This window comes from Dermochelys coriacea, chromosome 8 (genome assembly GCF_009764565.3).
Source record: "Dermochelys coriacea isolate rDerCor1 chromosome 8, rDerCor1.pri.v4, whole genome shotgun sequence".
NCBI lineage: Eukaryota > Metazoa > Chordata > Testudines > Dermochelyidae > Dermochelys > Dermochelys coriacea.
In genome coordinates, this window is record NC_050075.1 from 45061709 (window position 1) to 45087576 (window position 25868).

Below are 25868 nucleotides of genomic sequence, written 5' to 3' on the forward strand. Positions count from 1 at the left end.
ATTTAGCCCCTTTAAAAGTAATGCCTGCCATGGCTTTGACCCTTGCTGACCTCTCCTGGCCTTTGGTAAATTTTGTGGGTGATATGTGGTTGTGTGCTGGGGGAGGGGGTGCGGCGGCATAGAAACCAAGCAGCAAGGTCACCAGGTTGAAAGTATTAGTGACCTCAGTGACACTGAATATGTAGCATGGTGCAGGGCCAGTGCTGGCTTCGTAGAGACAAGTTCTGTCTTCTGCGGTCATGAGAATGCAGCTGAGTTATGCATCGCCATGTCTTCCATATGCCTTTGTGCTGCATTCACCAGTAATGCTCGGGTCACCACTGAATTCCTGCAGGAGAGAGAGAAGTCCCTGAATGAACAAATAGAAAGGACAGTTGATCCCAGTGATATTCCTGTCAGGAGGTGTGTGAGATGCATAATGCTGGGCTTGCAAGCATACCTGATCAGCTGCCCCCCACAAAAGGCACTAAACAAACACCAAATCACCAAATGAAGCCAGAGGAATCTTGCAAGCAGACTTTAAAAGTGCCAGGTGTCCTCTCCTTCCCATTAAAGCTTGCCTCCGAGGCCTCTACAGAGCAGAACAGATAGTAACCTCAGGAGGAAATGCTAGCAGCACCTCACCCTGTGACCACCTGTAGTCATGAGAGCTGCCTCTGATTATATATACATGAGAGAGACAGAGACTGCAGATCAGTGTCCTACACAACTAGGTTTGTCCTCCCATGCACCCCTGTTATTAACCTTTCGGAAATCGGCCTACATGAAAACGAGGAATGTTTCCCTGTGGGGATGGTCTGGAATGGTGGGGTGCTCTGCCACCAGTTAGGGGGCTGTTCCCCTGCCTTCATTATTTAACATTCCCCCTTCTCCCACCCCAACCAGGCACGGGCATTTGGAAGCGACTGGGGGATTTCAGACTTTATAACAACCCAGCAGGAAATGGTGGCCATCAGCAGAAGGAAAGTGTTTGTATGGGGATGTGACTAGAACAGGCTTGGCAGGAGACTCTCCACCCTCCCATGTCTGTCCAGGCCCCAGGAGAGAGATGTGACCTAGGCTCAGTCTTGCATTATCAACCCTTTGTCTTTTTTTTTTTTTTTGCCTTCTTGGTCACTGGTTTGAATTCAGCTCAGGTGGGCTAGTAGAGCGCAAATCTCTGTACCACCTTCCACCGCTTAGGTGGGAATAAAACCCTGTTTTAAAACCCCACCGTATGTCAAGAGAACAGTTCTTGAAGTTACAAAGTCCAGCACTTTGAAGTTAGAAAGTACTTGTGCCACCTTAATTCTCCCCTTGTGCATATGCATTAGGAGCCTCTAATTACATGCTCACATGCTGTTTTTCCCCATAGGATCCCGGCTTGTCCAGTGCACAGATGGATGGTGTTCAGGGAATGAGGCGGCTGTTCAATATTTCTTTTTATCCTCATTATTGAATGTGAGGCTCCACACCTTCCTTACTGCACACTGCCCAAACTGCTCTGAATACAGAATTATTAATTTCCTCTCAGCCTTTTCTATAGTGCTGTAGTATCGGAGCATCACAAACAGAACTGAATTTATCTTCACAACATAGCAGAGTATTATCTCCAGGTTAAAAATGGGGAACTGAGGTACAAAGAGATGGACAAAATTTGGAGAGGCCTTCACTGCGTTTGGACTGGGTGCCCAACATGGCTAGCTAAGGCCTGAGTTTTTGGAAGTGCTGAGCACTTGCAACTCCTATTGGGGCAGACCCTCAGTTACTGTGACTGTCTTAGCTTCATGGGGGGTAGGACAGCCTGCATTAGCTGAGCTCCATAGAACCAGGACAGTTTATATGAGCTGAGAGTCTGCCCCATTGACTTGAATTCCGTTTGTCTACACTCAGCACGTCTGAAAATCAGGCTTGAGTTGAGTGCTCAGAAAATGAGCAACAGGTTAGATCAAGTAGTGATCATCGATGAAAATTTTGGTCTAAGTGACTTGCCCAGCATCCCATAGGAAATTTGTGGCAGAGGCAGGGATAGAACCCAGCTTCCCTGCGTGACAGTTAATTGCAATAACCATCCGTTCTCTTCCTGTACTTACCTGCATCTCACTTTCTAGGTTCTGCAGCAAATGAGGCAGGGGTCCTACAAACAACAGCTTTATTCACTACACCACCCTGTTGCTCCCAAAAGGACATCCGTCCTATGCACTGAATAAGGCAGGGGTCCTGTGGAAACACTTGCGTGTCTTCATGCAATTAATGACTGTATCTTAATGCATACCACAAGGGGGCTGAATTAAGCTTGTCCGGGCAACCTTGATTTGAGGGATTGGGGCCAGAATGATTGCCAAGGTCCTAGTAGAGTGTTTTGACCACAAGACTATCCTTCTTCTTGACAAGAAAAGATTTTTTCAATAGCGATGGATATAGCCAGTGCCTCCGCTTTCATTTTGTGGATTTTCAGGGAACTTGTAAGTGGCACGTAGAGGGTGCTGTCTCTCCCTGTCCCCCTCCCCACCCTCCTTTGGGGAGTAGGAGCTGCTGGTTTAGAGACGGTTGCTGCAATGCACTGGAATGAATCCTGTCCTGCTGAGTAATCGCTCTGGCCATGTTTAAATAATTGCTCTGCAACTGGGAAATGTGCTGAACTTGCCCTGCACTGGTTGGGGGATTTCTCTGCCATACAATGAGGTCATCAATTCTTTCTGGAAACTTTTCTCCCCTCCCCTAAAGGTCTGTAAAGAGCTAAAAACGCATTCATCGGGCGTGTGAAAACAGGCAGGGATTGGTGTTGATTTCTTTGCAGTGACAACTTGATTCAGTTTTGATTCTTGCAGTGTGCACCGTGTGTGCTGTGTGATAGCACCTCCTGAAATACTTTGATTTCTGATCAGGATGCGAGATCAATAGGTGACTAGGGAGTTAGTTAATGATGGTGTGATGTGGTGAGTGACAAGTGTGAGCGTGTGTGTGTGCACGTGCACAGTGGTGCATGGACTGATCACCTTTCTCCTCTGGAGATGTGGGTTCAGATCCAAACTCAAGGTGCAGTTGAAACTGTTTGCACAAGGGTCTTGTATGGGAAGTGGCATTACAGTTCGGGACTAAGATGACTGGGCAGAGTGTGTGTCATGGGAGTAGGGACAGGGAGCTGGTCTCTTTTTGTTTTGTGAGATCTAAGATAACCCTAAAAAAAGGTTTCAGTGGTAGCCGTGTTAGTCTATATCAGCAAAAAACAGACAAAAAAAACCAAGGCATCCTTGTGGCACCTTAGAGACTACCAAATTTATTTGGGCATAAGCTTTCGTGGGCTAGAACCTACTTCATCAGATATATGTATAAATGCTGTCCCTGAAGAGGTGCTTCCTTTGTTGAGCTGTCTTTTGAGCAACAATACAGACTGCCCCATGGGAGCGGTGACTGCAGGGATGGTTTCTCAGACTGCCATTAGCAGCAGCTCGGGGTGGGGGGGGGGTGATACTGACAGTGAGCTCTGGCTGAATTGATGGCTTGCCTGTGGAAAGCAGCCTCTCTTGTTATCTCACAAGCTAGAACAGTCTGGCTCCCTCTTTCTATTCCCCTTCTTTGCACCAAGGACCAAAGCCTGCCCTGCCACTACAAGAAATTCCATGCGGTGGAGAGGAGGTGCCTGTGGAAGCAAGTGCTGCTTCTTCAGTGGGGCAGGAGTCAGGGCACTTGCATTTGGCTCTGGGGATTAGCATGAAGACAAGACAAAGACACACAAAAGGGGAGAGGAAAGAACAGCAAAGATAGAAAATGCAGCTGCTATCTCTGGTGTTAACTTTCACTTGCAACCTCACTGCTGGAGAAACCCAGGCCCAGCACATGGTCTGATCAGCAGCACCGAGACCTGGCAAACTTGTACCAGCATAAGGCTGTTTAGACATTGCATTTAGCTGCTCTTTCTGGTCACAGGCTCACAGCAGGGCTGCAAAATATGCAGTCTTGTCTGGCTAAGCCAGATTCTTATTAGACGTTAAAAAGACATTTGAAGTTAAAAAGATTAGGAAGAGAAGAATTAATGTGGTGAAGGAAGAGGACATACTTGGGGAGTAGGGGATGATATTGGGGATTTAGCCAGAGCCAGTGGAGGTGGAAATGTCACCTGGCTCCCTTCTCTCTGGCCTGGCCTGGCCTGGTCTGGTCAGGGCACCTTTCAGGATTAACATAAAGAAAGTCCAGGGTCCCAGGAGAAGGTGGCAACCCTGATAATGAATCTTGTTCTGTCCCCTATTTTCAGCTTCCAGCCGGTGTTGCAGGGACAGCTTCTCTCCCCCGCAGCCTCCAGTCTATTTTTTGAGGACCCCCAAAGGGCAGTGATGGGTGGAATATCCTCTCCTCTCCTTATTTTGTCTACCAATTAGGCCTAGGTTCCAACATACCAACTTTGTTCACTGATTTCTGGTTCCGCACTTTTCTTGTTTACAAAACTTGATCTTAGCGCAGCCCTTGAGTTAGATCAGTGGACCTTTTTGTTTGGGCTAATTCAGTCTGTGTTTTTTACACCTTTTCCCATCAGCATTTGTTGTTATAGGTTATTGTGACATTTGATGGACTTTCACGTACGTTTTACAGTTGAGCTCACAAAAAGAAAAGGAGTACTTGTGGCACCTTAGAGACTAACAAATTTATTAGAGCATAAGCTTTCGTGAGCTACAGCTCACTTCATCGGATGCATTTGGTGGAAAAAACAGAGGAGAGATTTATATACACACACAGAGAACATGAAACAATGGGTTTATCATACACACTGTAAGGAGAGTGCTCACTTAAGATAAGCCATCACCAGCAGCAGGGGGGGGAAAGGAGGAAAACCTTTCATGGTGACAAGCAGGTAGGCTAATTCCAGCAGTTAACAAGAATATCAGAGGAACAGTGGGGGGTGGGGTGGGGGGAAGAAATAACATGGGGAAATAGTTTTACTTTGTGTAATGACTCATCCATTCCCAGTCTCTATTCAAGCCTAAGTTAATTGTATCCAGTTTGCAAATTAATTCCAATTCAGCAGTCTCTCGTTGGAGTCTGTTTTTGAAGCTTTTTTGTTGAAGGATAGCCACTCTTAGGTCTGTAATCGAGTGACCAGAGAGATTGAAATGTTCTCCAACTGGTTTTTGAATGTTATAATTCTTGACGTCTGATTTGTGCCCATTCATTCTTTTACGTAGAGACTGAGTTAGGGTAATTTTGTAGGCCCAGTTATTACAACAGAGCACAAGCTACGTAGCCTATCAAAAAGAAGGTGAAGAGGTGGCTTTATTAAGGTTAGACCTACGTAGGAAGAAGCCAACTTGTAACAAGATGCAGTGTCTAGAATCTGATGTTAGGAAAAATTCAGACTGCGAATAAAATGCGACTGTTTAGCATGTCTGGAACAGCTTACGGGGGAGGTGGGAAATTGGTCACCACTTGGAGACTTTACATTGAATTTGGATTCCATTCTAAACAATGAGCTCTAGTTCATTCCTAAGTTATTAGTTTAGTAGAGTACAGGTTACTTACAGAAGAGGGTTGATGTTCTGTGATCTGTGCTATGCAGGAGGTCAGATGAGATGATCACAGTGGTTTCTCTTGGCCCGAAATTCTGTGCATCTCTGCAATTTGAATGTGTGGAACTAAAAGCCTTGGAGAGTCTGGAGTGCCTGCCCTGAGGAAAACACACTGTGTAATCTGGTGCCTTTCAAAGTTTTTGTTTGTTGTTTTAAGTGTGCCAAATTTTGTAAAAAGTCACCTTTATCTAAAATGCCAGAAAAGAAGAAAGATGTAAAAGTATTTTGCTCTTGAATTCTGGCTCAGCTGTTGGAGAATGTTCCTGCCTGGCACGCTCTGCAGGCTTGGATCCTGGGTTCTTCAGTGGCACCACGTTTGGGTGTGGCATGGTGGGCTCTGTGCCACTGAGCTGTGCGAGGGAAAAGAACAACTCAAGAGGAAAGGGAAGAGCAGCTTTGCGTCTCTGAAGTGCTGCCTGCCGCCTGCCTGCTGCTTTAGGGAGTGAATGCATGACCCAAATCTTTGCATTCAATTAGCAGGTCAGAGTAGTTTTTGCACTGACTCGTGAGTGTTTGGAAATGTCAGAGAAAATTGATTTTATCGACATCTTGGGAAACTGTAGCCCAGCTGTCACTTGCCAGGAGATGCAGTTGTAGGCAGCTGTTGGCCTCACAACTGTTACAGGCAAAAGCTCTGAATTAACAACAGACTTCAACAAAAGCCAAGTGCACTTATATTTTTACCCTTTTCTTGGTACCTTGCATTGATAATACTAACCTTTCAGAACAAAGACCCTTCGGTGTCCAGCGTGCTTACCTGATCTAAGACAGGGCAGTAACAAAATGATTGATAGCTGTGTTGTATTGCCTGGTGCAAGGAACAGCTTTTAAAAATAAAAAAAAAAAATAATTTAGAAAACTAAAAAGAGGGGAAAAAAGTTCTATTTCTGGCAACTTCAGAAGGAGGATGAGAGATCCAGTATTTGGTCTTGTTATGGGGCATTTTGCAAAATCTAAACTGTCCTGGATCTCCAAATAAGCGCAGAATAATTCTTTTCTTCTGGATACCCCTCAGAGTTCTGCTACCTTAACTCCAGCAAGATCTGATCTGGACTGTTCTCCCAGGATGCTTTGCAGTGATTTGGTTCTCACGGTAGTACAATAAAAATATTCCCTACCCAGCCCAAGAACTCTGGCAACTGCTTCCCAGATTATGCTGTTAATGGAGTGGATGAGTGGCAACTCTGGCAGGTAGAAAAGGCCACTTTCCCCAGAAGAGAGCCAATGAGGGAGAGCGCTACCTAACGGACTCAGAAGTAAAATTTGCCCCAACCAGTTAGACTGCAGTTGAATTAATTTACAGCTGGGTTGGCAAAGCAAAGGCCTCTATCCACAATGATTCTGAATGTGCAAAGAAACCAAGAATTTGAACTTGTACTTGTAGGAGGCACTTGATTGCTCCCTGCAGTGAGGAAATGGCTCCCGAGCTGAAGGACCTTACTTCTCTTTGCGCTCATGTTAGTGCATAAGGGAGGAGGTTCTTGTGGCTAAGGCAAAAAACTGGACTCCAGGAAATAGCTTTGCTGTTGACTTGTTGTGTGGCCTTGGGTCACTTATCTTATCACTTGTCATTTGGGTCACGATCACTTAGGTTGCAGTTTTCAAAGCCTACTACGGGATTAACCACACAGTTCCTATTAACATTAAATTAAAGGGGGATGTAATGCAACAGAGGTTTACCAAAGGTAGATCATGCCAGACTAACCTGATTTGCTTCTTTGAAAAATAACACTTTTTTTAGATAGGGGAAGTGCAGTAGATCTAATCAATTAGCCACCTTTATGATGTGGCTGTGAAAAAGGCCAGTGACATCCTAGGCTGTATGAGGCGAGGCATTTCCAGTAGAGATAGAGAGGTGTTCATGCCATTGAACAAAGTATTGGTAAGACCTCATTTGGAGTACCCTGTACAGTTGTGATCACCCGTGTTCTAGAAAGATGAATTCAGACTGGAACAAGTGCAGAGAAGAGCTACTAAGATGATCAGGGGAGTGGAGAGCCTGTCTTAGGGAGGAACTGGAAGAGCCTGGCTTGTTCAGTCTAGCAAACAGAAGGCTGAGAGGGGATCTGATTGCTCTATGTAAATATATCAGGGGGTAAATACCACGGAGGGTGAAGAGCTATTTAAGCTAAAGGACAATATTGGCACAACTACAAATGGGTATAAACCAGCTATGAACGAATTCAGACTGGAAATGAGAAGGTGTCTAACCACCAGAGAGTGAGGTTCTGGAGCAGCCTCCCAATCAGAGTTAATTAGATTTAGGAGAGAGCGGAACAGATTTTTGGTTGTGGTTGTATGACAGGGTTGGTTGTGGTGGTAGGGGGCAAGGCTCAGAAGCCCTTGGGCTCGCTTCCAGTATATGTCTTATATTTCTGAAATGCATGCTTCAGGGTTTCAGCTGCCTACCTGCAGGGGTTACGAAGGGATTCTCTCCCCCGCGCGACCTCCACCCCCAGTATATTCAGGGGTAGGAGTTTTTGTTTATCATCTTCCTCTCAACCATTAGGGCTGCCATGGCCAGATATGGGATACTGGGCGGGGAAGGCTAGGGCTCTGAGGTGGCCCCGAGCATTTTCTGTCTCAGGTGCTTGGCTGGATGGTTCTTTCTCACGTGTTCAGGGTCTAACTGATCACCATGTGTGGGGTTGGGAAGGAATTTCCCCCCAGGTCAGATTGGCAGTGACCTCGGGGGGTTTCACCTTCCTCTCCAGCATGTGGGTTGCCTGCCAGGATTATCTGGGTCTATCTCGCTTCCTCATTTCCCTGCTGTTGCGGGGTCCTCAGGTTCCTGGTGCACCTCGGTCCCTCCTGTTTTATGTCTGTGGCACATAATACTCCAGTCTCCTGTGGGCTGTAATATTTTGGTCTCATCTTGGTGGTTGGATTTAGAGTGTGGGGATGGGTGGCCTGTGATATGCTGGAGGTCATACTGGGTCTTTGGTTCTCAACCTGTTTACCATTGTGGGTCACATATGGAGCTCTCTATGTGTTATGTGGACTGCATCCACCCAATGTGTATATATACAACCTGTATGGCCCTGAGGATGTCACATGGGCCGCAGCTGTGTGCTGATTGGGCTGCAGGTTGAGAACCACTGGACTAGGTGATCTGATGGCTCCTTCTGGCCTTGAAATCTGTGACTAACATGAATATTTCTGTGGCTAAATCTCACTAATCGGCCTGGAAAACCTGAGCCTGACCGTCTCTGTCACCAGCATGCTGTGAGGAATTGGTCACTCATTTGAAAAGCAGTGTAGGATTTTTTGATCGAGATGCTAGATAAGTACTAGCTGGGATCTGACTGGGTTGTTCAGTTTGTCCTATGTTACCTAGAGTGTGCTGAGCAATTTTGATGATGCAGCAATGACTCATTCAGCAGGATCGCAAGTACTAAATTGTTATCCTCTTATCTGTTTTCTTCTTCTCTCTCCAGCTAAACATTTCATCCTGTGAGGGTTAGCGCGGAGCTTCTTGTCTTTAATAATGCCCCTGTAGACCAGGGTGGATAAAAATTAATGGCTTTTTAAAAAACGGATTTTTTCATTTAAATTAAATACAGATTTATTTATAGAAATCTTGTGTGAAATTATGACCGCATGTGTTAAGGTCTAAAATTAATTGATTAAAATCATATAAATTACATTTAAAAACATAAGCGGTATATGTTTACTGCCAAAGTTTTCAAGAAAGTCAAATCACTGAACTGATAGAAATCATGGGCTAAGCACCTACAACCAGAAAAGCAGTGTGTTCTGCAGGTGCAGAGAGAATGTTTTCTTCATTTCCGTGTATTTAACTAGTTTAGGTAATGATTAGTTCATTCAGAGTTAAAAACCAGTAGGAAGATGAAAAAGCAGGAAAGCTTGTTTTCCTCTTCCAATCTATTAATTAAAAACTAGGTCTGAGAGGATGAGATCTGTCAGGTTCTGATATCTTGAAGGACACAGTGATAGGAAACAATCAATTTCATTTACTAACTACAAATAATACTTCCTTGTGTTAATAAATCAGTTCTAAATGCAAACCTTGTTTTGATAAACTTTTTTTCTTGTATATCCAACACATTTAAGGTAGTTTTATTTAACTAATTTAAAAAATTTAAATGCTATGGGTTTTTTGCATTTTTAATTGGATTCAAATTCCTATCTAAACAGAATTTGACACTAAGCACAAAATTAATCATCTGGTAAATAAAAAATGCATTATCCACTATTTTCTAACATCATGAAAATGTAAAAAATAAGAATCTGTATAAATGTAAGTTAAGCTGTATAATTGCAAAACTATTAAAATGTAGGAAAATCAAGGTTTCCTGCTTGCTGATTTAAATCATGATTAAAATCAGTGATTTTAAATTGCTTTGATTTAAATCAGCCCACCCTGCTGTAGACTACAGGAACTACACAGTAATTGTTGGTGCAGCTTCGTTTATAACCTGGTTCTTTCGTTTTCATTCCATAGGTCCAGCTGGGAACTTCCTGACTTGCGAGAAGGGAGAGTAAAAGCCATCAGTGACTCTGATGGTGTGAGCTACCCCTGGTATGGGAACACTACAGAAACGGTGACCTTGGTTGGGCCCACTAACAAGGTCTCCCGATTCTCAGTCAGTATGAATGACAATTTTTACCCCAGTGTGACATGGGCTGTCCCTGTGAGTGACAGTAATGTACCATTGCTGACCAGGATTAAGAGGGATCAAAGCTTTACTACGTGGCTGGTAGCCATGAACATGACCACCAAGGAGAAGATCATCCTGCAGACTATAAAGTGGAGGATGCGCGTGGACATTGAAGTGGATCCCTTGCAGCTCCTGGGGCAGCGAGCACGACTAGTGGGAAGGACTCAGCAGGAGCAGCCCCGGATTCTGAACCGAATGGAACCCATTCCACCAAACGCACTAGTGAAACCCAACGCCAACGATGCCCAAGTCCTCATGTGGAGACCCAAACGAGGCCAGCCTTTGGTAGTGATACCTCCCAAGTAGATGGTGTGTGGATGTGCATGCTTGAGGACTTCATTGCTGTTGGTTTGGTGCAAATGAACTGGATTTCTGAGCCAAAGCAGACCTCTGGTGAATGGAAATAGAGTTCCTCCTTATTCAGAAAGAATATGGTACCTGGTAGTGGCCAAAGCTATGTCACAGAAGAGGAATTTCACAGCTGGTGGACTTCCAATGACATACCTGAGAGATTCTGTACTTCCAGGTTATTTTGGCTGGAAAAGGCTTTCTTACCTGAATAACTCGTATTCCCTTGCCATAACATGCAAGGAATGAGAATATGATTAAACAGTGCCTGTGGCAAATGCTGCTTCCCAACCAATTAGATGTAGAAATGGAGACCATGCACACCAGACGTTCATGGTCTTCCAGTTCGATCCTACTGTCTGACCGATGGGATGGGGTGTTACCACGTTTTTATACCTATGCAGTTTTGATTGATAATCAAATGATCACCTTGCTCATTGGAACTAAGAATGTTTACAAAGGGGGGGGGGAAATAACAACCCATGCCATCCGTTACACTTAGCTACAGACAAGTTCTGAGTCCACAGGGAACTGTCCAAGGTGCTGAACTGAAGGACAATGTGAACTACCTTCCTCTTCCTAAGAATAATTTCTTCAAGCTGATTGAATTAGGACATTTTGCATGCATCTCAGTGTGTTTCGAGTAGTTGTGAATGTAGGAGCTGCCATAGTTCTTTCCATCCTTTGAGTGAAATCCAAGGGAAATCTAGATGTAATTTAGTTCCAAGATACACTAATCTTTCCTGGCCCTCCAATTCCCTCTGCCCCAAGCCCTTCTTTTAAAGAAGCAAAAATAATTCTCAGTCAAATGACAAATTATGAGCAATGTCTGTTAACCCAGCAAAGGGAGAACTAGTGAGATGTTGACTGTTTGCATGCTATCCGAAAGGCTTGTACGTACTCCAGGATTCAAACACTTCCTTCACTTACATAAGTCCATTGCAAGAAATTGGGGTTCTTGCTCGTTTTCCATGTGAATAGCTGTTCATGTGGAAAGCCTCACCCTAACCGCCTACAGAGCAGCGCAACTAAAGGTCTGCGCACAGAGTGCTTCCAGGCCCCAGGACCTGTATTTGGAGCCATGGCACTAGGATATGGGGACTGCCTGCATGTCTGTTCGCTGGGGCAAAGAGAAGCGCTTGCACCACCTACATGGGGAAGGGGTAGTTGTTCATGAAAATTCCTCAGAAGTTTCCCCTCCCGCAGCGACAAAACAATAGCTTCTGTGAAGGATGGTTAGATGTGCACGTCTCTGAGTGGAATGCTCCTCTAGCCAGGCACAAGCGCGTGGCTGAATCCATCCGGGGAGGTGGGAGGCTGTTCTCTTTGGGAATAAGCCTGAGCTTCACTCTCTGATGAGGACTTTTGGGGGGATAACAGGATCTTTGCTTTTTAAGGGCCATTACCACTGGGAGTTTCTTTGGCCCCTGGCTCAATGGCATCCCAGTTGGTTGCTGTGAAGGTGATTGGTGATGTCATGACTGGAGTGGGAAGAAATGCTGTGGGTCATAAATTCATGGAATTTCCTACTCGTTCTTCCTCTGAGGGTGTGATGTGCCTCTCCTCTCCCTATCCCTGCCCCGCAGCGTGTTCACCATATTAGCCGGTCTTGGAGGATATGCAGAAGGCAAAGACTGTCTGCATTCCTGCTGGCCCTGGACAGCCTCCATGGAGGCTGTCCCAGGAGCACCTTGTCAGGGAAGGGCCATAGCTTAGAGGGGGAGCCGTGCAAGGGATTACAGTCATAACTTGTGCTTTTTTGCCCCATGCACAGTGATTGGCTGTTTTATCTGTCCTCCAGTGTAGGGGAGCTGGTGAGTGGAGGTGTTCCAGCAAGGAACAGAAGTAGCAGTGCTACCACCTTCTGGGCACAGATGCAGAGAGTAGGGAAGAAGATGCAAAGCATTAAAAGCAAAGCTTCTCATTTTCCCATCTCAGTCACCGGGAAACAAAACGAGAAATGCAGAAAATGTGTGGTTTATAAACAGAATGTGCTTTACCATTTTAAGGCACCACTAACTACTCCGCCCAGTGTGACTAAGAGATGATCTATAGCATCTTTACCCAGCTACTAATTTAAAGAATATCTCTGCAGGATGTCCAGAGACTCCCTTAGTTTTTACTCCAATCCAGAGGAACTCTATCGAGTTCTAGATATTGTGAAATGATACTGATTCATTCTGCTTGGAAACTGCTGTATCTACCCTTCTAGCGTGAGCCCAGTGACTTCTTGAAACCTTGGATTATTGCTCTGAAAAGCAGTTAATCTCTCATTAATAGAAAGATAAATTTTCCGTTGTTACGTGAATTTAGGCTTCTGAACAAAGAAACCACTCATAATAATTCCATGGTTCAAAGATCCCCATTATGCCTGCCTTCATTCAGAGCATATCCTACTGGGCACCATTCGTGTGCTGTGGGTGTTAGTGTACATTGGTGGTAGGTTCTCCTGACAGTTTTGCAGAAAACTCTTGTTAAAGTATTAGCTCTGCTTTTCTGAGCTTGATTTTTAAGCCGATTTCAGTAGTGATTTCACTGCTTTGAAATCCAGGGCTCCACTCTCCTTTTTACGGAGTTGATGTTCTGCCACATTTTCCCACTTCGCTTATGAGCCTCATGCTTTTTGCATTGCAGGGATCATACAGGATCTCCATAGGAGCACTTGGGTGTCTGGTACGTTCAGGGCTTCTATGGTCTCTGTGCAGGCTAAGCCCCCTTTGAGATCACTGGGAACGGTACCTGCCCAATGATGCCAGGGTCTTTTGAGCAAACCTCTCTGGAATTTGATTCTTATGACCAGGGTGCAGAGTAGCTGCTGAGGACCCACAGATGAGATGAAGCGAGTGCAAGCTGAAATCTGTTCAGGTTTCTCCTTCACCCCAGGAAAGGTCTATTTGTGCTATGTCCCCCTGTCCTGGGCTCCTTGGCCATCAGCAGACCTGCTCTGGGTGGAATCAGTGGAGAGAGCACTGCAATGTCATGCATCCGTTAATGCCATCCCATTCAGCCTTTATTCACATAGAGTCACAAGCTTGCCTCAGCTGCCCTGCATCCCTGTGGCTCTGGTGTACCTCCTACAGCCTATCCCCATCCCTGGGTCGTGCACCAGCAGCCTTTCTCTTCCCATCCCTTGGTAGCACCTGCAGATGCCCAGGACTGCTATGCTTCCACAGGGTGAGTTTGAGAACTCCACGCTCTCACCAGTTCGTGGGCCCCCGGAGGCCATGCCTGTGCCTGCCTGCTCAGGGCAGATCCTTCAAAACTTCTGAACATGGATGTGTTGAATTTTCCCCAGATCTTTAGCCCTCCGGTGTGGCTTTCGGGCAGCTGGGGTGCATGACACTGTGCCCTTAAAACTGGCATGGAGAAGTAGGTTGTTTTCCAAGCTCGACCCCACACCTATTATATGCAGCTAGTAGACTCGGGTCTTACCCCTAACACCACTCTAGACCAAAAATCCCATGTTCTTGTCTCTCTCCATTATTCTCAGTAATATTTGTTGTTAGTTATTGATTTCTTATCTTTTTGGACACCAGGAATGTTGAACTTCCAAAATTTAGACCAACATTTTCAGCTGTGGTGGCCTAGTTTACAGCATCTGAAATCAGCCTACTTATTTAGGTGCCTAAATATGGAGGTAGCTGGCTGAGAGCTGGTTGAAATTTTTCATACAAAAGCTTTTCAGGGAAAAATTGCCAATTTTTCCATGTAAAGTTTCATCATCAAAAAAAGCCATGATCAAAATTTTTCATTTTTTGACATTTTCTGTGTCTTATTTACATTTTAATTGGAAATGTTATCAAAATATTTTTAAATCATTGTTGACATTTTAAAATTTAGTTTTTGGAACATGGAAAATTTTCAAACCAATTCTGGTTAAAAACAAACAAAAAACCCCCAAAACTCAAATGTTGAGAAAAATGGAAATGGGATGTATTTCTAACTCTGTGAAGTGGGAACAACGCCAGCATTTTTCACAAATTAACATTCCCATTTCTCAGCCAGTTCTAGTGTCTAAGTTTGGAAAATTTTGGCCTGAGGTTGTAAGATTTGGGGCCAGAGTCTCAGCTGTTGTAAAGGTATTTATGTCATTGGAGCTACTTCTGCTTGGTGATGGATCCCGCTCCTGAATCCCTTCTCATTCCAAACTCTCTCAACTGTACAGATTTTGCTCTGTCCCTCATTTTGGGCTTCCTGCCCAATCATTTTAAAGTTCATGTTCTGAATTTTGGTCTGGAAGATTGAGACTGGAACCGCAATTTGGGCAACCACTGTTCCCCATTTTAAGGAGAAACCCACAATACCAGCCAGCTTCTCAGAATTGCTAAAAGGCCTGAGGAATGCAATCACTAATGAAATCAGTGTTGTTGGAGTGGATTTAAAATGCAAGCCTTTAGAGGAATTCTGGGAGAGCAGTAGTTGCACAGCTGGAATCTGACAGCTGTGAGATTTGGAATCTGTTCTTCCCTAGCTAACATCCCTAACATAAAAGCTGGGAGGTGAAGTTGGTTAAAACAGTCACTTGTGGAAATGACTTTGCCAAGCATATGTGAGAACAGAAATAGAGGCAGAGGGGCCAGTGAGGCATTTTGATCTTGCTGGGGTTGCATGGGCTTATTGAAATGGAACAAAACCAATGTCAGACTCTGTGCTCAGTGCACAAAGATGTGAATACACCTGCACCTCTGAGCTAAAAAGATGGTTAATCAAAGTCATGGGAGCAGCTGAAATACCACATTCGTCAAGAGCTTTCTTGGATAGGAAAGGAAGGGGGTTGAGCAGGGGGTTGGACTAGATGACCTCCTGAGGTCCCTTCCAACCCTGATATTCTATGAATCTGTGATTGGAAGGAAGGAAGGAAGTTAGCTTAGAGAGATGCTATTAATTTCACTGCAGGGGCATTAGTGCCCATAGGTTCTTCAGGTTCTGTAGGCCCCACTGAGCCTGTGCCTTGGTGGAAAATCTTCTGTTAAAAGGCAAGTTTTCACGAGAGCTGAGCACCCTCACAGCTCCTGTTGTGCTCAGTTGCATTTGCATGTGGGGGACTTTCCACTGTTCCTAACAGGAGCTGCTGGATGATCTGGAGCATTGGCTCCCAAACGTTTTAGAATGGTGGCTCCCTGACAGATATGTTAAGGCTTGATGGCGCCCTGCCAGCAAAGACTGTTTCTTTTCCCAACTTGGGACACTAGATGTAAAGGGGATATCAGAGTTAGGATGGTTTTGTGACTTTATTCAATTCTGTACAGTTTATTAATGATATAATCAGATTTAATCTGAGGGTTTAAAACTATATCTAGAAAATATGGCTTTTGGGGTGTGTTGTGAGAAGAGCAGGCCTGTTTTGAATGGCAGAGCTGCGCACTGTTTGGTTGACTCTCTGATAGCACCATACGTAAGTTGTTTTTGAAGTTTAAATGATTTCTGTTTGGGTTTCACAGGAGCCGTTGCTGGAAACCCTGGCTCTGAGATCCCTGGAAGTGAATGGAAGTAGCACTTTCAGAGTTTCGGCACTGAGTTCTTCGTACTCTCCTTTAACAGAAATTCAGGATTCCTGGTTTGTTAGATTTGAAAACTTGTTCTTCAGTGTGTGATCAATTGACAGTTTTAAGATACACCTATCTCTCTCTGTCAATCCTCTTCCCCTCTCTGCTGCTACCAGCAGTGGAGGCCTCCCTCTGCACCAGCAGGGCCTCTCAGCTGAGAGACTTCCAGCTGCCTGCTTCCCCAGCAAGGAGTCTCTCAGCTGAAGGTCCCCTGGCAGAGTGGAGGCCACAGAGAGGCCACCAGCAGCAGCATAAGACACAGACCCATAAATAAAACACTGGTGATTTTTAAGCCTAGCTTAATAGTCTTTTAATTAGAAAAAAACTGGCTTAGCAATTGCATTTTTGCACAGACATTTGTGGCTCCACCTTTTTAGCTCCTCAAAGGATCCCCAGCTCACAACTTGGGAAGCACTGGTCTGGAAAACATGGGCCCAGTGTGGGTGCTTGGCCCATGTGTTAGGAGCACTTGTGTCTGAATGTCTGAGTTTGAGGTTGGCATCTAGTTTACATTGCCCAACCCTAGTTCTCCATTTACTCTGTTCCTGCCAATCCCTGGGCTTGTTTAGGGTTGCCTGGTGGAGCAGATCTGGGTGCTGTCAGATAGCTTAGGAAAAGCCCTGTGAGGAATATGGCTAGTGATTGGTGCTCGGTGCTTAGCTCTTTTCAGGAAGGGGCCTTGTGAAGAAAAAGGTTCCTGAGCATTCTCTGTTTGGGAGAGGCAGCCTGTCCTAGCTGGGCTCCCCATTAGCCATTGAGCCATGCCCACCACTCCTCTTCTGAGTCAGCTGCTATTGTTTAGCGTTGTAGCTGCAGAGAACGATCGTGGCCAGATACAGTCTATAGCTGTACTCTCTGCTGCTCCTAGGATTTGAAGACTTGTCATACTGAAAACACAGAGGGATAAACCCTGGCCTCATTGAACTCCATGAGAGTTTTGGCAATTGACTTTAATGGAGCCAGGATTTCACACTAAAACTTTAATGGTCACAGGTCCCCCACTAGGCCTGGTCCCACAAGAGTGGTGTAAAGGAGCAGAAGTCTTGCCCTGGTATGGGGAAGAGAATGCTGATTGATTCTATTAACTTATTTATTCAGCTACTTATTTTTTAGACTGGGTTTTCCCTGAGCTTCTAGTATACATGTCAATTAAGGACAGCATGCTCCCATTAAAATGGGCACAACTGCACAGGGTCTCGATTGTAGAATCTAGGATAGAGACTGAAGCATGGTTTATACTGCAGAGTTAGGTTGAAATGAGGCAGCTTATGTCAACCTAATTATGTCAGTGTCAACACTACAGCCTTGCTCCCGGTGATGTAAGTGCTCAACTACACTGACATAGTACCTCCACCTCTACGAGAGGCATAGGACTTATGTCAGTATAGTTAGGGTGACGCAGTGTCCATGTAGACATTGCATTACTTACGTCGGCGGTTGGCTGTTATTCTTGTCAATTTCACAGCTCCTGGGCTCACAACTGGAGCCCCCACCTTGCACTCTGGAGTGACAGCCCCAGCTGTGGGCCCCTTGCTGGACTCAGTTTCACAGCTTGGAGCCTACCAGCCTATCTTGTCAATTTCACAGCTTCAGCTGTGAGCCCTGCTGCTGCTCTGAGGGAGGCAGCCATGAAATTGACAAGAAAGGCTCCCTGCTGTGAACCTGGTGCCAGGCTCACAGCTCAGGCTGTCACCTCAGGATGGGTGGGGGGCTCCAGTTGTGAGCCCAGCTGCTGCTTGGGCTCTCCGCTCCCTGTTCCCCAGCTGGGCTCCCAGGTCCCCAGTGTGGAGCTCCATGCGGAGCTGAGAGCCTGGGCTCTCAGCCCGCCACACTGCCCCTCTTAAGTAGGTGCATGCACTCCTGATGAGGACATGCACCATCGACAGAAGGGTAGTGTGGACATGAAAAACCGCAGTAATTACCATTGTGGCTGTAAATTGACCTAAGATAGGTTGAGTTAATTGTGTAATGTAGACAAGCCCTGATTCCCAGTACTGTGTGTCTAGCTTTAAAGTCCCACAAGACATCACTCCATTCAGTAGGAAAAGTATCAGTACCTTTACTGAGCAGGGCAAAAGGCCGCCTTTTCAATTTCCTTCTCTGCAAGCAAGGGAGGAATCTGGAGGACTTTCCACTCTCATTGTAGCACATTGAGGGAATTGGAAACAGACGTTGCTGTTCATAGACCTGCGTGAATGCTGCAGTGTCCACTCTGCAAGGAGTTACAGCTGCAAACTGTGGTGCTCTCACTTTGCCACTTTATGTATAGTTTCCTTCCCCATCCTAAAGACCTGATGATTTCCCATTTTTAATTAATGGATTTTATTATTTAATTACGTTTGATTGATAGATTGGCCCTGTCAGACATTCCCAGGGTATATTTACATAGTGAAGCATAATTACTTAACCTCTGATTTGCTGGGTTGTGGGGATCCATGTAGCTCCATTGACATCAGTGGCATTGGCTAACTTATACCAACTAGGGATCTGCCCCATGGTGATTCTCATTCCCTAGGCTCTCCCCCTCCCCCCCAGGAGTCATTTTGCTCTGGTTTCCCAAAATGTAAAGGACAGCGAGTCAATAAGTGGCTGTTTTTTTGGTTAATTTTAATGTTTATGAAAATCAGAACTGAACTGTCCAGTTACAGGTACAATGTCAGTGTCCCCTGGGCTTTGCTCCTCAGCTGTACCTCAGTCCTGACCTGAACCACTCCCTTCTGGCCCAATACTGGTGACCACCCCCCTAGTGTATCACCACTACTGCTTTCTAACCTGCCAGGCCCCGGCCTGTTCCCTCTGTAGGCCTTTCCAAAGCAGCCATGCCCAGTCATGAGTAATTTTGTGGTATGATGTGGACAAACGTCCATTGCGCACCAAGAGTTGAGGTCCAGCACCATAGCTCTGCTTGTGACTAAAGACTAATTTGAAACCAGGTCTCCAGGGGAGGGAGTCTGGTGCAGCAGCTCCCTGTATCACGGTGGCTTCTGTTTGGTCTCTGCTAAGTAGGAAGATTTATGCAAAATTTGGGAGGAGCCAGTCTTCAGAGAGTGGGCTAAGGAGTATACACATCTGCCATCCATTAAACATTATAATTAAGGCTAAGATTTAATCATGGGCATTTTTAGTAAAAGTCATGGGCAATAAACAAAAATTATTGGCCCCTTGACCTGTCCATGACTTGTACTATACCCCTGACTAAATCTTTGGTGTTCTGGAGGGTTCCAGGGGTGCAGCTGTTACTCTGGAGGGGGGGAGGCTCTGGGGCACCTGCTGGTGCTGAGGGGAGGCTCCAGGGCCCCCCCCAGGGGGCAGGGCAGCCCGGGACCCCACATCAGCCATGGTTGGCAGGGGGTGGCCCGGGACCATCGCCACTGGTGAGGGACAGCCCGGGACCAGCGCACTGCTGCTGGCGGGGGCCTGTGACCACTGCGCTACTGCTGGCAAGGGGCGGCCCAGGGCCGCCACTGTTGCGGGGGCAGTGTGGCTGGCCCTGAGGCTGCCTGAGGTGCTTGGGCGGCCCTGGGGTCAGTTGCACCTGCAGGCTGCAGAAGTCATGGAGATCCCAGAAAGTCATGGAATCCGTGACTTCCATGCCCGCCATGATAGACTCACAGCCTTAATTATAAGTACTGAGACCCTTAAAGAGAAGTACCAACCCCCATCCCTGGAACCTTTTGTTTTCACTTGAAACTCTCAGAGTATTCCAGAGCTCTGCACATCCATCAGAAAAAGTGCTTCTCAGGGAGCCCCTCGTGTAGGGAAATGAAGGGAAAATGGCAGCTTTCACTGTGATGCCCTTTGTGGAAAACAGGACCTTTCTTATAAAAGGATTTTGAAAAGCTTATGCACGTTTTGCACTAAGCCACTACAGTAAACCTTAATAGAGAACTGGAGTCACAGGCAGAGAGTGAAATACTTTTTTCACTGGGCTTTACACACCAACTTTGTGAGTGTTTGTGCATGGCACATAGGGAACCTGTATAAGCAATAATGGTTGTCGTACCAGACCCCTCAGACCCTCAGTGCATTGTGAGGTTGCAAGTGTTTGGCATGACTGCACCTGCTGGAGTTCTTGTGAAATAGATTAATGGCTAGGTCCTGTTTTGGCGTAACTATGTCTTCATCAGCCAATCATTTTGCTCTTTTAGAACAGCTTTCTGGGTTAAGGCCAAGGGCGGGGACTTGAGAAATCTGGGATTTGTTCCCAGCTCAGTGCTAAGTCGCTTAATTTTCCTTAGTTTCCCCATTTGCAGTAGGGGGATAACGGTATTCCCGGGACTTGTAGGGCTACATTGTGAGAATAATTTCATTTGTACCGTGCTGCTTTGAATTCCATGGATGGAAGATGCTTTGCAAGTGTAAAGTGTTAGGATAATAACCATTTTATTGATAGGTTCATGTATGGTTCTCTATCATTGGCTTTTCTATCGGGCCCATCACCATGGTATCTAAGCATCACACAACAAAAATATTAAAGCAAACGAGCAGGTTGCAGGGAGCGATTCAGCTACCAAGGGATCCAAATTAGTGACAACAAACAGCTACACAATTCATACAATACTCCTGAGCAGATTAGAGAATATCTGGTACAATCCAGCCCCTCCTGCATCTCATCTCCACAAGCGGAGAAGCTTCCTGCTTAGCGTCTTGAGCCGAACAGTGTATACAGAACCATTGCAGAGTCATTTTTCAAGTGCATGTGTGTGCATCCGTGTTGCACGTTCGGGATGAGGGATACTTGATAGTTTGTCTCAGCAGATGTGCTGGGTGGACATAAGGTTGGTTTTGATATAGATATCACACTTTATGCATGGTCAGACACTTTAGACTGGCTGCTAGCACGGCTCTGCCTTTTACTTCAGATATCTTTGAAATCCCATTGGGGGAATATAATTTTCTTTTCACTCAGCAGAGAAGAGCTGGCTTCTCGCTGGGATCACTCAGGTGGGCTTTATTACAATACAGTTGAAGAAGAACCAGATCAGAGTGGGCATGAGATACGTATAGTTAGATAATTACTATGTTCCTGATCCAGAGCCTGTTGAAGTCAATGGGGGGTCTTTCCATTGACTTCAGTGGGATGTACATCAGGCCCTAAGCAGTGAGCATGCATGGAGGCATGGGCTGAAGTCAGCAGAGCCCCCAGAGAAGGAATATCACCAGATCAAAGCATTTCCTGTTGGAAACTCTTGGCTTCCTTCCTCTACTGCCCATTCTTATAGCCAGCATCTCATATCTCAGGGAAGGATGGGAGGATCCAGTTCTCAGAAATAGGAACCTGCAAACTTCCTCCCATTGCTAGAACCAAACCAGAATGCCGGGACTTTTGGAAGGGTCTCAGATGTTGGGTTACCTTCCCTCCTCTCTGACATTTCATGTTCACAGCCGTGTCTCTGCTTCACTGAGTTCCACTGGCTGCATCAGTTATGCCCCCAAAAGCTGCTCTTGCAGCAGGCTCACCAGCCAGAAGCAAGAGGAGCCGTAAGCCTCACAAGAGAATCTGTTCTCATGAAATGTCCAGGCAGATTTTGCTGATCCAGGGTGGGGGATTAGAAGAAGCATCTGATTCAGCCATCACCAACCAAATGCAACATGCCTGCCTGAGACCATTTTGAATCACACTGTGGCAGCTGTGCACCCTAAATCCTTTGACACTATGCACAAGGTATTGCCTTTACGCTCTAGAGGAGTTTTCATAAACAGTGTGCGCGTGTGTGTTCTGTAATGTTGGGATATATATTTGTGGGTGTGTCTCACACAGCAAAACCCTCGTGTAGGAGTGCACTTGCTTTCTGAAAAGCAAACCAACCTTTTGCCAGAATTGCATTTGAAACAATTTGGGACTTTCCAGTGTAACTGTAAGCTGCTTCCACTTTATGTATTTGTATGTATGTATGTATGTATTTATTTATTTATTTATTTATTTGCATTTTACTTTTGTAAACCATCAGCCCATTGAAAAAAGCCTCTAGGCCCTGCGTGAGTTTGGGGGAGGGAAACCCCTTCTTTTAGGGAAAATGTGTGTTTGGCTGCAGTCGACAGCAATCCGGACACACTTGCCCAGAGAATTACCCAATTCCCACATCCTTAGCATTGACTTCACCTGGCCCCAATCTTTCCTGTACAACATGATAAAACACGGTGAACAAAAATAATGTAATCCCCAATGCAAAATAAAACCCCAGGACCCTTCTTCTCGAAACCTGGGAGCAGTTGGCTACTCTGATACTTCCCCCATCTCCTCTTATTTGTTTATTGCCTCTATCTTCCTTTGTTGTTTTTTTTTTCTTTTTGACTCATGCTGTATTTGATGTTGCCAATTTCCAGAGATGGTGATAAGAGCAGGAGCATGTGTGTGTTACTTTGGAGAAAAGAAAAAAAAAATCGGGTATTCTGCTGCCGCGTTGGGAAAATCAGAAGGAAGAAAAGACAAAAGCTGGTTTTGCAGAGTGCCTTAAACAAAAATGACTTTAATGAGTAGGGGGTTCTGACTCTTCTGTTTTTGGATGTTGTTAAAAACTCAAACAGATGTTGCATTTCAGTTCTCTGGGATTAAAAAAACAGTTCAGTATGTGTTTGAAAAAAGTGTCCTCTTTGAGTGTTTGTAGGTTTTCTTAAAGGTGTGGTACCATGTGCCTCTTGGAGTGAACTATACAACGGCAGCAGATGCAAGAAAAATATCCATCTTTAAATAAACTCCTGTGTGGTCTGAGAAGAGAGAATTGTGGCGAGCAGCAAGGAGCCAACCTAAGGGCGCATCTCATTTAGCTTTGTGAAATGTCCTTGGTTGGCTTTGCATGTCCCAACCATCAGGTGTCTCTGTTTTATCCCATCTCCCGCACACGGTTGTTGGTCTAAACGGTGGTTGGTTTGCAAGGCTTTCTCTTGGGGATTTTGATCTTGCAAGATTGAATTCAAACCAGACATGGCTTACATTCAGCTCCTGTTTTAGCCAAAACCTGAGAGTTCAGGAACCAGAGAGCTTCAGATGCCAGGTTCTGGTTTTAGTCCATCTCTCATGGCCAATATGGGGCTCTGTCCCTGTGTCTTGGTTGGTTGCACTAAGGGTGTTGGTTACTGAGTTGCATCTTTTTCTGTAACATGACTAGAAAGAAGAGTCTCTTGGAGCTGAAGTCCTCAAAGGGGCTGCAAATTCAAGGAGGGGCTTCATGAATGTAGGTCCCACTTTGGCAAAAACACTTCCACACGTGCTTCAGTGTATGCGTGTGTGTAGTCCCACTGCTGTCAATGTGACTACTCATACTTAACATTAGCCAGGTGCTTAAATGCTTTGCTGAATCAGGACCAAATCCTGAGACCTTGTTCCTTGGCAAATGGTTGTGGAATTGTGCTGAAGATCTTGAGGACCAGAATTGACTGGGAGGGTCTCAGTTGCAGGCTCTGATGGACAGCCCTCCTTATACTTTTCTGTTCCTCCTCAGGGAAGTCACTGCTCCTAATCTCCTTCCATAGGCTATTGGAGGCAGTCCTAGGAAGGACTCAGACTCATAGGGTATGTCTACACTACGAAATTAGGTCGAATTTATAGAAGTCGGTTTTGTAGAAAGCGTTTTTATACAGTTGATTGTTTGTGTCCCCACACAAATGGTCTAAGTGCATGTAGTCGACGGAGTGTGTCCACAGTACTGAGGCAGCCGTCGACTTCCGGAGCGTTGCACTGTGGGTTTCTATCCCACAGTTCCTGCAGTCTCCGCCGCCCATTGAATCCTGGGTAGAAATCCCAGTGCCTGATGGGGCTAAAACGTTGTTGCGGGTGGTTCTGGGTACATATCATCAGGCCCCCCTTCCCTTCCTTCTTCCATGAAAGCAAGGGCAGACAATCATTTTGTGCCTTTTTTTCTTGAGTTACCTATGCAGACACCATACCACGGCAAGCATGGAGCCCGCTCAGCTAACCGTCACCGTATGTCTCCTGGGTGCTGGCAGACGCAGTACTGCCTTGCTACACAGCAGCAGTTTGCCTTGTGGCAGCAGACGGTGCAGTATGACTGGTAGTCGTCGTCAACATAGTCCTGGGTGCTCTTTTAACCGACCTCGATGAGGTCAGGGGCTCCTGGGCAAACATGGGAGTGACTCAGCCAGGTCATTTGCCTTTTAAGTTTTGTATCATGGTGATTGAGTCCTACTGGCAGTGCACTGTCTTTTAATCAGCAGCCAGCAGAAGATGATGGCCGGCCGTCATACTGCACCGTCTTCTGCCAAGCACCCAGGAGATGACGATGGCTAGCGGTTGTACTGCACAGTCTGCTGCCAGCAAGATGGATAAAGATGGATGAAGTGGCTCAAAACAAGAAATAGACCAGATTTGTTTTGTATTCATTTTCTCCTCCCTCCCTCTGTGAAATCGACGGCCTGCTAAACCCAGTTTTGAGTTTTATCCTTGAGGTTTTGAGTTCTATCCTTGAGGCGGCCATTCAGTTTCTCGCAAAGCCACCCCCTTTGTTGCTTTTAATTCCCTGTAAACCAACCCTGTAAGCCATGTCATCAGTCGCCCCTCCCTCCGTCAGGGCAACAGCAGACAATTGTTTCGCGCCTTTTTTCTGTGCAGATGCCATATCACGGCAAGCATGGAGCCCGCTCAGATCACTTTGGCAATTAGGAGCACATTAAACACCACACTCATTATCCAGCAGTATATGCAGCACCAGAACTCGGCAAAGCGAAACTGGGCGAGTAGGCGATGTCAGTGCGGTTACGAGAGTGATGAGTACATGGACACAGACTTCTCTCAAAGTACGTGCCCTGGCAATGTGGGCATCATGGTGCTAATGGGACAGGTTCATGCGGTGGAACGCCGATTCTGGGCTCGGGAAACAAGCACAGATTGGTGGGACCGCATAGTGTTGCAGGTCTGGGACGATTCCCAGTGGCTGCGAAACTTTCGCATGCGTAAGGGCACTTTATGGAACTTTGTGACTTGCTTTCCCCTGCCCTGAGGCGCAAGAATACCAAGATGAGAGCAGCCCTCACAGTTGAGAAGCGAGTGGCAATAGCCCTGTGGAAGCTTGCAACGCCAGACAGCTACCGGTCAGTCGGGAATCAATCTGGAGTGGACAAATCTATTGAGGGGGCTGCTGTTATGCAAGTAGCCAACGCAATCAAAGATCTGCTGATATCAAGGGTAGTGACCCTGGGAAATGTGCAGGTCATAGTGGATGGCTTTGCTGCAATGGGATTCCCTAACTGTGGTGGGGCCATAGACAGAACCCATATCCCTATCTTGGCACCGGAGCACCAAGCTGGCGAGTACATAAACCGAAAGGGGTACTTTTAAAAGGTGCTGCAAGCACTGGTGGATCACAAGGGACGTTTCACCAACATCAATGTGGGATGGCCAGGAAAGGTACATGACGCTCGCATCTTTAGGAACTCTGGTCTGTGGGAATGGCTGCAGCAAGGGACTTACTTTCCAGACCAGAAAATAACCATTGGGGATGTTGAAATGCCTATAGTTATCCTTGGGGACCCAGCCTACCCCTTAATGCCATGGCTCATGAAGCCATACACAGGCAGCCTGGAGAGTAGTCAGGAGCTGTTCAACTACAGGCTGAGCAAGTGCAGAATGGTGGTAAAATGTGCATTTGGACATTTAAAAGCGCGCTGGCGCAGTTTATTGACTCGGTTAGACCTCTTGAAACCAATATTCCCACTGTTATTACTGTTTGCTGTGCGCTCCACAACATCTGTGAGAGTAAGGGGGAGACATTTATGGCGGGGTGGGAGGTTGAGGC

At 45.9% G+C, this 25868-nt stretch overlaps 1 protein-coding gene across 1 annotated transcript in view; it reads left to right on the top strand.

The window, feature by feature from the left end:
* FAM78B (family with sequence similarity 78 member B) overlaps nt 1–14448 on the top strand; it is a 28206-nt gene extending 13758 nt beyond the window's left edge. The window contains exon 2 of the mRNA XM_038413734.2: nt 10006–14448. Within this exon, the coding sequence (XP_038269662.1) occupies nt 10006–10528 (523 nt within the window). The 3' untranslated portion in view covers nt 10529–14448. The remainder of the gene's footprint in view (nt 1–10005) is intronic.
* The last annotated feature ends 11420 nt before the right edge of the window (nt 14449–25868 follow it).